This window comes from Eschrichtius robustus, chromosome 11 (assembly GCF_028021215.1).
Source record: "Eschrichtius robustus isolate mEscRob2 chromosome 11, mEscRob2.pri, whole genome shotgun sequence".
In the NCBI taxonomy this organism is placed as follows: domain Eukaryota; kingdom Metazoa; phylum Chordata; class Mammalia; order Artiodactyla; family Eschrichtiidae; genus Eschrichtius; species Eschrichtius robustus.
Window position 1 is genome coordinate 23371765 of NC_090834.1, and position 15431 is coordinate 23387195.

The window sequence follows — 15431 nt, forward strand, 5'->3', positions numbered from 1 at the left end:
AGAGGAATGGGAGTTTAAAAAGTACATCACTTCTGTATTTTAAAAATTATTTTCTTAGGAGAAAGGCACTGGTCCCAAAGTCAGCTCCTTTTTCTTAAATTAGAGTTGGATGTATTTTGTGTCTTATGTGTAATAACATCCAATTACTGTTACTGCATCGTTGTATCTAATCCACAGACAAGTCCATATCTCATATTAAAAGGTAAGTAGGCTTGGGTGGCTTGGACTCCTGCCAGAGCTGTTTTATAGAAGTACAGAGGTTAATAGAAGCAAAGGTTTGCATACTATTACATTGGCCCTACATCTTTATAGCTGGAGGAAACTGTCACTGCTAAGGCACATCTTGGTAATAAAAAACTTCTTTCACAGTGTGGGATTTATTCCTGATGCAAAAATTTACTAGAGACAAAAATTGTTTTTCAACTGGTAAAGCAAGAATTCTCATGTATTACTGAATACTTGGAGACAAACAGACTTTTCCCAAATGATATTTAAGTTACTTAACACCATTACAAATATCTTTGAAATAAGTATATCATGGCAGTACTGTTTTCAGTAGTTTCTGCTTGATGCTAAGTTAACTTGAGAAGGAGAAAGAATTAAAGCGAAACAAAACAAAAGAAAACGGCTGATGAGAAAATCTCATTCCATCAAAAGGAACTCTTAGAAAATAAAACTAGTGATCAAGATAAACCTCTTCATCCATAATGAAGGCCCTCTAATTCACATGACTTTATCACTGAAAACCAAAAACTCCAAATACACGATGCTCTTAACTTACACCAATGGCATTGTGACAATTAATGTAGCATTCTCTTTGATAAATTTTGCTGTAGTCATTTCAGTATCCACAGATTCTGGAAGATTCAGATGTAATCTGTACTCAGAAACCTCGATCAATAAGTCATCCTAAGAATAATAAAGCAAGAGAAATTTTTAAAGATGAAAATAGAAAAATATTTCCTGGTTAAAATTTGTGTTGTTTATTGTTCCCAGTTAATTCACTCCTTTCGCATAAGAAGAGGATCCCACTTACAAGCAATAAAGTTGCTGTTGTAAATCCCTGAGATTTTGAGGTTGTTATTGCTGCTCAGTACATCAAAAGTTAACTGATAAAGTACCAGAAGATGGGTGTTGCCATCCTAAATTATGTGGCATTGACTTTGGGGCTGACCAGCAAACAGCAAGGAAACTTAATGGTGACAAAGCCCTTTTCACAATAATTTGGAAGACATAATGTACCTGGTTAATTTGTGGCTTTAGGTACAGAAGTGGGAAAATAGAATGTTATTTGCACGCATTGGTTCTACTGGCCACATTTAACAAGGAACTACAAAAAGATGAGCTTAGAAAAGAATTTCTCAGTTTGCAAGGGAAAATACAGAGTTGAAAGGGAATATACAGAGCCCAGAAATTCTAAGACTTGAGGAATGAAAAATGGAACTAATTTTTATTTTCAACCAGTAAACAATAAAGTTGAGAAATTATTTCTTTATCAACAAAGGCTGATTAAAGCTGCCTAGAGGCAAATACTAAATCATAAGTCTTTATACCCTTTGCTAAAACCTCTAACTGGATTAAGATGGACCTCATTAAATCCTTACATTTGGCCCAGGTGACAGCAATTAAGTCAAAAGAGGCTATTGAAAAATGAACATGTCTAAAAAAGAATTGAGAGGTGTAGCACTGACTGGAATCAAAGAAAGAAAGTGCTACCAGTCTGGACTAAAACTAATTTAAAATAATCTTTCGACCCCAACATTCCATGGGCAGCAAACAGGCTGAGTAAGCTGCTCAGCACCTAATGACAGCATATTCTTCAACGCTCTTTTCAGATATGGCTAAGGTAGATTATGAAAAAGGAAAAACGTCCCAAAGAATGGAGCTGAAAGTCATGGAAAACAATGGAACTAGGAGGCTAGGTAATCAAGGAACCTTGTCAAGGGACCTAAGCACGAACATCCTGTACCTCCAGGAAAGGGACCCTCGCAATATCTGCCTACCAGGATTTCAGAATTGCCGTGCATCAGCAACTACTGTGTGCCTCATATTTTTTCCAGTTTCTGAATTGAGACTGTTAATTGTGGTAATCCTCTCCCCATTCCACATTGTATGGTGCATGGGGTTACGGGAATAGATAACTTGTCTTTGCAGTTCAGGCAAACTTTGTCTAACACAGATTATGATGGCAAAATCCTGGACTTTGGAGCCTGATACTGGGATTGGATGTGTCGTTCTGGGGAAAGAAGCAAATATTTGTGACCAAGAGGGTGGACTGTGGTAGACTGTAGAATTGTTACTCTTCTTTTACAAGAGGATTATACGTCCTTGCCATGTAACTTCCAGTGACTACCTGTGAGAAGAATGTGATTCCCAGCCCTGTTGATGTAGGACTTGGCCTTGTGACTTACTCTGATCAGTACAGTGTGAGTAAAAGTAATATATTCCATATCTGAGAGGAAGTTTTAGGATCTCTTGCATGGTTTGGCCATTTCGATTTTTCCCTCTTCCATGAGAATGACTTACCTAAATTGGGAATTGTTTCTTCCCCTGTATCTTAAAATGTGCAGCACTCGTGGAGCAAAGCAGGCTGAGCTGACATGTAACCTGAGCAAATTATTGTAAGCCACTGAGATTATGGAGTTTGTTACTAAAGCATAATATAGTGAATATTGACTGATACAAATGTATAGTATTATCTATTCAACTTACCTCAGAAACACTAAGGTCACAGAGAGATACTGAATTAATACCAGGTAGTTCAACTTTTAATTCAATTTTCAGAGGTCTCTCATTCTGATCGGCCACAATTTTTAATTCATAGGCTGGTCTCTTCATCTCCACTTCAATCTCTGTACTAGAAATCTCTTCTATCAGACACCTTGTTTTACTTGAAACTTCGTCTTTTGGCAGTAAAAGTTGAGGAAACTGATCTGAATTGCTCACAGTACTGCTTCTTATCTGTTCAAGGGTTAGTTCTTTATGAAAAAAAAAAAGATGAAATCACAAAATCAATGAACAACATCAAGTACTTTCAGGCGATGAACTGTAATAGATGTAGCGTTAGCCAAGATGGCAGATAAAGCTGCAGCTAAATCGGTTTGGGAAATCTTAAAAGACTCTTAAACCAAAGAATCTGGTTTAAAAGTTTGCAGGATTTAAACATCTTTAAGGACATGCTAATTTTTAAAAAAAATTTTATTGAAGTATAGTTGATTTACGATGTCGTGTTTAATTTCTGCTGTACAGCAGTGACTCAGTTATACATATATATAATTTTTCATATTCTGTTCCATTATGGTTTATCACAGGATATTGAATATAGTTCACTGTGCCATACACTAGGACCTTGTTGTTTATCCATCCTATATATAATAGTTTGCATCTGCTAATCCCAAACTCCCAATCCATCTCTCCCTGTCCCCCCTCCCCCTTGGCAACCGCAAGTCTGTTCTTTATATCTATGAGTCTGTTTTTGTTTCGTAGATATGTTCATTTGTGTTATATTTTAGATTACACATATAAGCGATATCATATGGTATTTGTCTTTCTCCTTCTGACTTACTTCGCCTTGTATGATAATCTCTAGGTCCATCCATGTTAGGACATGTCAATATTTCTAATATCTAACATTTATTTTTTTCTATCTTAAATTTCTCATCTTTTGCAATTGAGACTTCTAATCTGCAAAATGTACACCAGAGGCAAAAAAACATTTTAAATCAGTTTAATTTTCCATTACATTCATTAACTTACCCTTTCTCATTTTCTCTCTTAAATCTGTGGGATCAGTTTGGTTTCCCATCAGATTTTGTTTCATTCTGTGAACACTTCCTTTTATTCTAAATTTGGTAACATGGTAAGAGTTTGAGAGAGTGAATTGGAGTTTTTCCTCAATGCATTTCATGGCCATCCGTATTAGTTGATCTTTTTTCACTTGGTCTTTTTCTGCTGCCTGGAGAACATCAGGATGGTAGGCAACATCAATGACTGTGTAAACATCTGTGTGTGTAATTCAGAGGGTGTGAAATGAAAATGATTTGTTTCACTAATGATATCATCAGGTAATATATTAAGCCATATCCTGATAAAGCTGGAAAAGTATAAATTCTATTCCTATATTTTTAGAGACAATCACAATGGTGCTATATACACAAAATTCCAATTAGAGCATTTCTTGACATTTTATATGGGTTAAAAATAGCTCATATTATTAGAAAAGTAAACAGTATTCAATTTTCATAAAGGTATACTTATCAGTCATTAAGTATATTATGACCAAATAAAATATGTAATGCCTTTTACCAAGGAAAATCTGGTTCTTGCTTATTTCCCCCAAAATTTTTAAAATGTGCTTTCTCTCCCATCATTCTATGTACCTGATGTCTCAGACGTATCTTCTGGTCTGCCAACACTTAGAGGTACTGGATGAGTGGCTGACTGGGGAGCTGGGATCCTTTTCCACTGACATAGGTTGATAAAAAGTATTTTTTCTTTTGGTTTCTAGAAAGCAAATAATTTTGCATATCTCAAAACCTAGTTTTTTAATTTTTAAATAATATCCTAAAGGTAACTCATCACAGAATTTGAAGAGTGAGAACTTTAGGCTCCAAATAAGTCATTCCATGGATTTAAACTGCGTTTGAAAAACTGTAAGAAATTACTGTTACCTGATTTCCCTAAAGCTGCTGGCTTTTCATTAAGCATCCAGTTGCTGCTCCCACAGGAAGTGGGAGGAGTGTGGGGGAATTGATCTAAGCTATTCCAGGTGAATTTGACCCTATTTCACCACTTCCTTACCTCCCCAATCAAATAAGTTTTCTTTATTTGGAAAATCTCTAACTCTATTATTCTCCTTTAAATAATTACGTTACTTTTAATTTTCATCCTCGCAGAAAAATGGCTCATTTTGAGATCTCCAAAATGTATCAAATACGAAATTCCCATTCTTACTCCTTCAACACAATCTTCCACACTACGTTTAATTTTCCATTCAGAGTGGCAGTTTCCCTCAAGTGTTCTTGTGTTAAAGTAGTAATAGCTAAGGGTAAGCCATTCTCTGGTTATTCCAGGACCATTTCATTCAGGACTTCCCTTTCCCTGGGCACCAACTCTACATACCAGGATCCTGGTTTGTAGACAGAGCTGTGGTTCTGGGGCAGCACAGAGCTGTTTCCCCTCTTTCAGCTGCTGTTGAATGAACTTCTCATAGCTCTCAGGGTTACTTTCAGCCAGATCATCTAGGAGGTTCCAGAATTGAGTAACTTGGGTGAGCAGACCCTTCGAGGATGACTCCATGATCGAGATGAATAGGCCTCTTAAGTCTGTGGAAAGACATGACTTAAGGAAGGAAAAAAGTCTATTGATTCACTTCTTCTTTTGGGGGAGGAGCAACAGTTCAGGAACTGTTTTGTTGAAGTTAGCAGCTATCCTTAACCCCTGTGTGTAAAAGATTGTGGATCAGCACCACTTTATCTTTTCCTTATTCTCTAATTATCTAATACCTTTTCCTACATTCTCAAGATGTCCTCTCAGATAATAAGGCCTTACCTCTGCCTAGATCCTCACAAGCCCTGAGAGGACAGAACAGTCATTTAAAGTCTGTATTTCCTGGGATTTTCTTGTTCCAACACCCGGGTATTGGCTGACTGGGGCCTATCCAGTTCCTGATTTTGTGTGGGTCGAGGGCCACATGAGACTTCCTCAATCCTCAGCATAGTTTAGGAGTTAAAAGCATGGACTCTGCAGCCAGAATGCCTAGATTCCAGTCTTAGCTCTATCACTTACTAGCTGTGTGATCTTGAGAAATTAATTTACATATGTGCCTCAGTTTATTCTCCTCGAAATGAAGACGATAATACCTATCTCATAGGGTTATCGTGAGGATTAAGTAAGGTAATAGAGAGAGGCTGGAACATTTGGTAAGCATTCTATGAGAATAATAATATTCTACCACTTGAATAACCGCCCTCCCTCAATGAAGAAGTGTCCCACAGCATCCACAGACTGAGGAAAAGAGAAGGTTTGGGTTCTCCAAATACTACATTAGGGTTGGCCAAATGAGAAATTTAATCATCTTTCCAGAGGTCGGCGAACCCACCTCTTCTCTCGGTTTCTTGACAAACCGCGACGCCTGTTACCAGGGTAACCAGACTGGTACAACATCTAATTGAGTCCGGAAAGCTCCAGGAAGAAAGGTCTTTTTACATCCAGTTCCGGAATCTTCTTCTGGTGCTGGGCTTGCTTTTCGGCTGAGCCCGACCCACTTCTTTTCCAGGAAGGCGCCCGCCTCCCTTTCTACACCTGTCGACTTCTAGAGTGTCCTGGAAACCCTCTTGTGGGAGTCTCTGGGACTCCTGTTGGTGGGAAGAATTTCTCAAGAGCACGACTTCCGGCCTGGAAGGGAAGTCGGCACCCTCTTCTCCCAGACCGCTTCCTCCCCCACCCCCGCCACGCGAGGCTGCGGCGCACGGTATGGGTGTGTTTGTGTGTGTTTGTGTGGGGAGGGCGTTTGGAGGGAAGGTTACCGGGAGCTCCGTGGCCGCTGGGGGGCAGGGGTCCCGGTGACGAAGATGGGGGTATTTTTTCTGTCTTCCACTTGGAAGCCTCACCCCCCTCTTCAGCCACTCTAGATACATCTTGGGGCCCAGGCGAGGGTCGTACCCGTCCAAAGTGTCCCCATCCTTTTTGGGGAGCGAAACCCAACCCCCCGGTCCCTCCCAGAGGAGCGTGAGCGGGGAATGCCGCAGCCAACCAGGCCGTCCGGATTCCGCGCCGGAGCAGCCTCCGGCCTGAGTCCGGAGAGGTATTTGCCTGTCGGCCTGGGCTGGGGGAAAGGCGTCCGTGGCCTGGGCCACGGGTGAGGGCGGAATAACCGGTGGGAAGGCTGCGTTTTCACGAAGGACTCGGGTGAAGCTGCAGAGCTGCCTTTGCTTGGCTTCTGGGTCGGAGGAGATCTTGTAATGGAGTGGTTCTTCGTCTCACACTAACAAGATGCCTGATTTCCTCAGGATCGAGGGGTGAGTGAGCGTTGGGGTGGTGCACAAAGCCCCTGCTGGCTACACACGTGAATATCCCTGTCATCTATTTTTTTGGAGCCTTCTGTACAAAATAGAACATAAAATTCTCTTGAGTGAAGAAATTTAGGGCACCTCTGCATTTAACGTTTTTAGGCGTCAGTTTTTGTTACTGTTGACATTTGTGGTCCTGACACTCTCAAATCTAGGTGTTTAATTGCAAACTAATTTTGGGATTCGGGAGTTGATTTCTAGTCTGAACCTTGTTTGCCTTGGACTATGTGGCCTGGGGCAAGTTATGGCTTTAATGGAATTTCATCTACAAAATAGGAATGAAGATACTTGCCTCATAAAACATAGTTATTTTGAGGAGTAAATAAGATGGGTCTCTTGAAAGCACTTAATTTGGTGCAGTTTCAAAGAACTCTAATGAACATTATCTCCTTTCATCCTCACAGTAGTGTGGTCAGGTGTTTTCCCCTTTTAATGGTGAAGGAAAAACTAATCCTCAGGACCTCTGACTTCTGGTTCAGTGATCTTTCCTTTATCTCATGCTTCATTATAACATAGTAATAAAAGATAAGGTAATAAAATAAATTATTATTAAATGTTACTTATTGATTCATTTCAGATTGAAGAATGTCCCGAGTTCCCTTGGGGAAAGTCCTCCTGAGGAACGTCATCCGGCACACAGATGCTCACAATAAGGTGAGAGGTACAGCTTAGTTATTCCACATGCTTAATGAGGGCATACAGTGTGCTAGGAATTATTTTGATACAGTTAGGAGAGACAGAGATAAATAAAATAATTAGAATATAGTTTGATAAGTATTATAATGGAGACATACACAAAGTCCTTTTATGCACTGAGGAGGGAATAATGAAATCTGCCTTGGGGAATTAGGAAAGGCTTCACATAATGGGTGTTATTTGAACTACTGATACTTGAACTAGTTCTTGATGAACAGGATCAAGTTTACCAGGTGTAAAAGATCATTCAGGACAGAGGGAACTTCATGTACTAGTGTATGGCAAGGAACATGAAGCATTTGGGGCAAGAAATTGTATGCATCCAGAAAGTAGAGAATGTGGGAGGTAGTGGCAGAGGACGAGGCCCAAGTGGTAAATTGAGTTGGATTGTGATGCTTGGAGATTAGACTTTTTCCTGTAGGCAGTAAAGAAACCATCAAATATTTTTAAGCAGGGTTTGACATGATTGTATTTGTATTTTAGAAAGATGACTTGTTAGCTGGGTAGGGGATAGATCAGATGGATTGAAACAGCAGAGGGACCAGTTCGGAGGCATTTGCAATGTTCCAGGTGAGAGATGATGAGTGGTTCGCGTGAAAACTGACAGTAGGGATAGAGATGAGGAATTTAGGCAATAGAGTTCAAAGAACTTGATGATTGATTGGATAATAGTGATAATTATGGAATCAAATATAACCATCTTGTGTGACTGGGTGAATGATGATGATGCCATTAATTGAGTTAGGGAACTAAAGAAAAGAGACAAGTGTGATGGGAAAGGTAATTAGTTTGGTTTTGAACATCTTGATGGTGAAATGCTTATAGGATGTCTAAATAGTTCGCAATTCAGACTTGGAGAAAAGTTGAGGCTGGATATAAAGATTTGGGGATTACTGATACAGGAAATGATAGCGGTCACGAGAGTAGATGAGGTCACCTATGAGAGCACATATAATGAAACAAGGGTCAAGCACCCTTGTTTGGTTTTCTTTGGTGAACTGTACAACTAGTTTGATCACTAATGTTATTACTGTCATATCACCTGATATTCTCATTGTGAGTGAGGGTATAACTGTTACCTAAGCAGCCTCTGCAATTGCGTTAAACCACCCCAGTTGGATGGTGAGCTTAGATTTGAAAGCAGTGGCTAAAAAAGATAAATCTAGGACAACTTTAACAAAATATTACAGGAGGACTTAGAAATAAAATTTATTATTGTTCTTTGTGCAGCTATACTCTGCCTTTCAGGAAATTCTCTAACAGTTCCCATGCTGTTTGTTTTGTTTTGCTTTGTTTTTAACAAAAATTATTATGTTGTGAAAAGAGACTTAGCCTAGAAAGTTTCAAGACCTGTCCTTACTAGCTTTTTGACTTTGGTAAAAATCTCTGAGCTTTTGTTTCTTCTCAGTAAAATATAATAATGGTACCTGCTTTGCTTTCCTCATAAGATTGCTTAAAGTTCAATAGAGAGATGATATAGTTAAAATCATAAAGCATTTTAGAAACATAAGGGATTATCATTTGCTAATTGCAGCATAATTGCTTAGTTAATAAGGTGATAAGTGTGTCTATGCAGGGGTTAAAAAGCTCTTTTGTTGCTGCAGAAGTCTACATATTTGAGATTTACTAGGTTGGATTGTTTAATCACTCTAGAGAAACCAGAATTTGTTTCCTAGGTTCCTGATCAAAACTCAGTTTGTAATCCAATAGTTAGTGCAGACCGTATTTTCAGTTACTTTTTGGTGATGTAATGTGTTATTTTTAGTAACATTTTTATTTCTTTCCTTTTAAAAAAAAATCCAGATTCAGGAGGAATCAGATATGTGGAAAATAAGAGAGCTGGAGAAACAGATGGAAGATGCGTACCGGGGGACGAAAAGGAAAATGTTACCCAGCAGTTCAAGGTGAAGTTGCAACTCTGAGAACGAAAATAATTCTCATCTTATTCAGAATCATCAACTTTTGTTTAAAAACATTATGGTATGCTAAAGATAGATGAATTCAGTTCTGTGAGTCCTTAAGCCTTTCCTCTTCAATAAATCTAGACCCAATCATAAAGGTAATGGCTACGATGCATATGGCCCCACTCTTTGCACTTATTTGCAAGGGAGAACTTAAAAATTCTGCCTTGAACAATTGTAAACATTAAGGATTCTGTGGATTCTGACCTTACCTGATGGCTTTTAACTTAAGATTTCTATAGGTATCTTATGGTCACTTAGCTGATCATTCACACCTTTCCCCTATTAGTCTTTCATTCTCTCTCAGCCTTTTCTTTGCCCCATCTACTCACTATCTTAGTCACACAACCTTTCACATTACCTTCTTAATAATTTGAGTGTGGATATGAAGGATTATGCAGGCTTAGTTGTCTTACCTATGGGGAGGTATAGGAATGTCTGAGTATTGGGAACATCTCCTGGGTCTCATATGCCTGTTAGTATAGATCTGTGTGTATGAAAAATGATTATAAAGTAATAATGCTGATTTCTAAAGCCACACAGGGAAATAGTTAATAGTGAGATATTTAAGGAGAGTGTGCCTGCGCAGTGTGTGGACTTTGGAGTGTGATTGGCTGTGTGTAATGGCTTTTGACAAGAAAGTATTCAGGGTATCCATGGTAAAGAAGGCAGAGTCTCAACATAAAAATAAATACCTTGTCAGTCTGTTTTCTCTCTGAAGATGATTCTTTGAGAATTTGGAAGTACTTAGTGCAGATGATGATTTGTTTTGTATTGGTTATTCAGTTACAAGCAGCATTTCCAGGAACAAAATATTGTTCTTTTGGAGTGGACTATTAATGCCTGTCATAATGAATAAGTCTTTAAAACATAATCTCTTGAGGGGCAGGTTTCTGATTGTCTCAATTGCCATTATAGTCCCAGCAGCTAGAACAGTGCCTGGCAGGCACATAGGAGGTCCTCAAATGTTTTTGATAACCAATTAACTGGCTTAGTGACTGGTTAGTGGATATTGTAAGTACAGGCTAGGTCGGTGGTTCTCAACTGTTTATCCACCCCAATTTACTCATGGGTTACACCTTGCTCCCACTGTTACTCTGACTTAACTACAGCAGGTTGCTGGTGTTCAGGGAAGGGAGTGTATTTCAGAATCTCTAGGGCAGTTTGAAATGTCCCCAGCTGTGATTATGCTCTGCTTCTTTCTTTGAGGATCAGTGAGTGAGGTACAGCATGCCACAGTCGAAAAGTCATTTCGTCTATACTCTGCAATAGGACGGGTAGTGATGATCATATTTTCATTGAACACCTAACTGTACAAATTAATAGAGAGGAACAGATCATGTTAACAAAAAATTTTTTTAACATTAAGTATCAGGTTGTTTTGGTCTCCCCTTAGCTTGTTCAGTGAGTTTTGTGCATAATATTCCATAAAGTAACCTCACAGATTGCTTCTCTATCTAAAAGTTCTTCTGTTTTCTCTTATAGCCGGATGCGTAGTGATGGTTTTGATGAAGAAAGTCAAAGAGACTATTGGAGGCCAAAGAATGAAATTTCTGGGGCACTGGATGATGATTTTCTTAAGGCTAAATCCTGGAACAAGAAGTTACATGATTATGAAGCTAACATGCCAGACAGGTTTGTGACTAAATTCCTGTGACTATTAATGGTATTTGGCCTGAGAATGTGTACTTTAAAAAATTATCTCTGCAAAAGCTTATACAGAAATGTTCACAGCATATTTATTCATAATGGCCAAAAAAGTGGAAACCTAAATGTCTATCAACTAATGAATGGATAAAAAAAATGTGGTATATGGGATGGTAATGGAATGTTATTTGGCAGTAAAAATAAAGTACCGATACATGCTACAACATGTATGAACCTTGAAAACATTATGCTAGGTGAGAAAAGCAGACACAAAAGGCCACTCATGATATGATTCTATAGAGATAGAAAGTAGATTAGTGGTTGCCATGGGCTACGGGAGATGGAGGAATGGAGCGACTGCTAATGGATTCTTTTGGGGGTGATGAAAATGTTCTGAAATTAGTGGTGATGGTTGCACAACTCTGAAAATACTAAAAGCCACTGAACTGTACACTTTAAAAGGGTGAATTTTATGGTATATGAATTATATCTCAATAAAGTTGTTACTTAAAAAAAGTTGTCCCAAGGTAGACAGCATTGTTATGAAGTGTTTTTGGAGAAGTACTTCACAGCTGAAGAGCAGAATATAAAAGTTCGTTAGTGTTTCTTAAGGAAGAAAATGGCAAGTTTTCTTACAAATGGACAAAGGAATCCTTTGTGTCTGAAATGAGTGTTCAGTACAGAAAATGTAACCAAGTTACCGAGCTGTAAATGTGGTGTCGGCTCTACCATATCTCTTTTTTCTTTGTTCTGTGTGTCTGTGTACGTGTACACTCCTAAGTCTAATTTGTCTTTAATTTTTAAGAAATGTATGCATTGCTTTAACAATACATGTAATATAATGTTATTTTACAGATGGGGTCACAGTGGATATAAAGAGTTATACCCTGAAGAATTTGAAACAGACAGGTAAGGCAAGTACGCTTACTGAAAAAAAGTTAGAAAGTAAGATTAGTACACAGTCTGAATTATAAATTGAGTTCTTAATTTTTTTTTTTAAAGAGTGGATATATGTATATGTATAAATGATTTACAAACTCACTTTAGTATTTATTTATTTATTTTGGCTGCACTGGGTCTTAGTTGAGGCAGGTGGGATCTTCATTGCGGCATGTTTAGTTGCAGCAAGCAGACTCTTAGTTGCAGCTTGTGGACTTCTTAGTTGCGGTATGCGGACTTCTTAGTTGCAGCATGCATTGTGGGATCCAGTTCCCCGACCAGGGATTGAACCTGGGCCCTCTGCATTGGGAGCTTGGAGTCTTACCCACTGGACCACCAGGGAAGTCCCGAGTTAGTAATTTTTATAAAGTATACAACATTTGCCATTAAAAATGTAACCAGAGAAATAATAGGAGATTTAGTTGGGAGATGATTGGTATTTTGCCTTTCCCTGATATTTGGCATATCTATAGCATGTAGGTTTTTATATATAGTGTTCCATACAGTAACTCAGTATGGCAGATTAGAATTTTTATCTTCATTTTAAAGATGAGGAAACAAAAACTCAGTGATAATGTCTCATAGTAACATTATATCAGTTTTGATTTAAAATTCAGATGTTAACCCCAACTTCCCATCTAGAAAGCAGAATATAAAAATTATATAAATACACTTATTTTCTATAGTAAAGCAGTTTTTCTTTTTTATTAGTAGTGATCAGCAAGATATTACCAATGGGAAGAAAACATCTCTCCAGGTAAAATCATCTACCCATGAATCTCACAAACACAAGAAGTCAAAGAAATCCCACAAAAAAAAGCAGAAAAAAAAGTCACACAAAAAACAGAAGAAAAGCAAAAAGGAAGCCACAGATATAACAGCAGATTCCTCAAGTGAGTTCTCAGAAGAAACTGGGGCTTCTAGTACCGGGAAAAGGAAACAACCACATAAGCGCAAGAAAAAATCCAGGAAAAAATCTCTCAAGAAATCTGCTTTATTCTTAGAGGCAGAGTGTGACACTTCCCAGTCAGATGATTCTGCATCCAGCAGTTCTGAGGAAAGTGAGGAAAGAGACACTAAGAAAACCAAAAGGAAAAAGAGAGAGAAAAAAGCCCACATCCCTGTAGCTAACAATGAAATACAGGAGAGGACAAACAAACGCACAAATTGGAAAGTGGCCACAGATGAAAGGTCTGCCGAGAGTTCAGAGGATGACTAAATGAGAAAGAAACATGTTTCCTGCATGACTCTGGATATTTACAGCTCTTACACCTTGGGGATTTGCCAGCGACTCTATTGCTCAGCACAGGGCGCCTGAGGTCAGAGCTGTCCTGTGCCATCTATATACATTCTGACAGACTTCTTGTCTTCTATTTTGGCCTGTTAAACTTGATCCTCTTATTGTTAATAGGGAATCGGTTATTTTGTTATGAAGGTTTCTTGAAGAGATTATTTTTTGTGATTAATCACATTTAGCGTAGAGTGCATATGCAGCAAATTAAAGGACCCAGAAAGCTGAATCCAGTAATGACCTGGGTATACCAATTGGAATGTTGAATTTGGGGAAAGCAAGGGCTGGGGTCAAGAGATGGATTGGAAATAGTGCTGTATACAATGGTATGATAAGGGAACATCGTGTTGCTCTTGTCTGTTTACATAGTAGGTGCCACAACTTGACTTTTTTTGTCTTTAGCCTTGGTGCTTTCATCTTTCTGTATTTTGACCCCACAGGTGTGGTCCAGTTTACTTGATGAGGAAAGGAGCATAAGAACAAACATTTTCCATTCATGGTAACATCCATAGACAGCTGTTATTGAAAAAGACTAGGAGTTTTTGACAAATTTCCCTGTTGGGCAGGGTCTGTGGCTACCCTCAGTATACCCCTAAACATGGTAATTGGATAGTAAAAGGTTTTCTAGTTCCATTGTTTATTGCCTAAATGCACTTGTGTTCAGAATTATTTCTTCACTTCTCTTGGGTAAGTCCTCAACCAAATGAGGAAGAATCAGGCATTAGTTGTGCTAATGGTGCTCTGAACAGGATTCAGGGCAGCAACAGCTATTTAAGTCTTGTCTTCCTTGTTCATTTCTTAATCTGTTAATGAACTTTAGATTTTTCCTGAAACTAGGTTGAATCAGTTCCAAAATGAAATAGGCTTCTCAGGGACATATCCATTTCTTCCTAGTCTGCCTTTGGATTAAAGCACTAAGCAGAGACCTTGTTATTTCCCTTTGCTATATACTGTGATCCCTACTATGTTAATTCTTAAGAAACCAAAATATCACTGGAAGAAGGCTGGCAGAACATGTGAATTTTTTTCATTAAGGCAGATCAAGTGACATTGTTTTTTCTTGGTCGTCACTTCATGGGTGAAGTAAAGCTTGAAGGCGCAGACTTTTGGTCTTGGTCTGCCATTCATTGGTTATGAGGTCCGGAGCAGGTAAGTCAACCTCCCTGGCCTTACTTTCCCTATGTGTAATACAGAAATACTTCATGGTAGCATGACTGTACGACACCAGCAATAGACTATGACAACATTCCATGAGGTGGTAATATTTTGTAGTTCTTAACTATTAAATTTGTTCTCTTTACAGAACAGATTTCTAATAAAATGCTTAGTCATAAAATACATGGTTGGCCAGAGGTTCCCTATCCCTTGATTATAAGCAGGTGCTACTTTTTGGGATATTTATTTGAAATATTAATGCTTTGGTACTCAATTGTTGATGTCCCATGGTGTATATTTTTACCTTTGGGATTATTAGGGGCCCAAGCAGGGAGGAATAGTCTATATAATTACTACCTCTTAACCTAAAGCAATTGTTTTGTTCTTGGAGCAAGTGAAATCTTCGTGGGAAGGAGTTTTCTACATGGATTTTTTTCTTTTTTTTAGCATTGTTTCTGTGCTATAAAAGTACTGATTCTAAGCACAGACTCAGGAAGATGGGCCATTGGAACAAGGCTTCTCCAGGAAGTTGGTTCTGTTTGGGTCTTGACGTTCCCTTCTTCTCATACTAGCAGGCCTCTTCCCAATGAATACACATTTTGCCTGTTCTGTTTTTTTGCCATGTTTACCTTTTCTTGGTCCTATATAAGCAATAAAGCTGTTTTCTGTTCT

At 38.5% G+C, this 15431-nt stretch overlaps 2 protein-coding genes across 5 annotated transcripts; one reads left to right on the forward strand and one right to left on the reverse strand.

Moving 5' to 3' along the window:
• Positions 1-637: 637 nt before the first annotated feature.
• On the reverse strand, positions 638-6351 carry PIH1D2 (PIH1 domain containing 2). Its single transcript, XM_068556786.1, has 6 exons — positions 6101-6351; positions 5122-5324; positions 4380-4503; positions 3757-4002; positions 2713-2978; positions 638-909 (listed from the first exon to the last, which is right to left on the reverse strand). The coding sequence occupies exons 2-6, from the start codon at positions 5296-5298 to the stop codon at positions 778-780; spliced, it is 945 nt and encodes a 314-aa protein (XP_068412887.1). The 5' UTR covers positions 5299-5324; positions 6101-6351; the 3' UTR covers positions 638-777.
• Positions 6352-6395: 44 nt separating this feature from the next.
• On the forward strand, positions 6396-14942 carry NKAPD1 (NKAP domain containing 1). 4 transcript variants are annotated; one of them, XM_068556834.1, is made up of 6 exons: positions 6396-6472; positions 7648-7724; positions 9570-9670; positions 11213-11362; positions 12230-12283; positions 13025-14942. In XM_068556834.1, exons 2-6 carry the CDS (start codon positions 7656-7658, stop codon positions 13530-13532), a joined length of 882 nt encoding a protein of 293 aa, XP_068412935.1. In that variant the 5' UTR covers positions 6396-6472; positions 7648-7655; the 3' UTR covers positions 13533-14942. The 4 variants fall into 4 exon arrangements, with proteins under 4 accessions (XP_068412935.1, XP_068412937.1, XP_068412936.1 ...); XM_068556836.1 differs by having other exon boundaries at positions 13028-14942; XM_068556835.1 differs by lacking the exon at positions 6396-6472 and adding an exon at positions 6495-7019.
• The last annotated feature ends 489 nt before the right edge of the window (positions 14943-15431 follow it).

Bases quoted from the DNA above. Each gene is read 5' to 3' on its own strand.
- PIH1D2 (XM_068556786.1), bottom strand. From the start codon at position 5,298: ATGGAGTCATCCTCGAAGGGTCTGCTCACCCAAGTTACTCAATTCTGG. The intron at 4,003-4,379 runs GTACATAGAATG...TTACACACACAG, and splicing joins AGATACGTCTGAGACATCAG to ATGTTTACACAGTCATTGAT. The intron at 910-2,712 runs GTAAGTTGAATA...TATTATTCTTAG, and splicing joins GTGACCTTAGTGTTTCTGAG to GATGACTTATTGATCGAGGT.
- NKAPD1 (XM_068556834.1), top strand. From the start codon at position 7,656: ATGTCCCGAGTTCCCTTGGGGAAAGTCCTCCTGAGGAACGTCATCCGG. The intron at 9,671-11,212 runs GTGAAGTTGCAA...TTTCTCTTATAG, and splicing joins ATGTTACCCAGCAGTTCAAG to CCGGATGCGTAGTGATGGTT. The intron at 12,284-13,024 runs GTAAGGCAAGTA...CTTTTTTATTAG, and splicing joins GAAGAATTTGAAACAGACAG to TAGTGATCAGCAAGATATTA.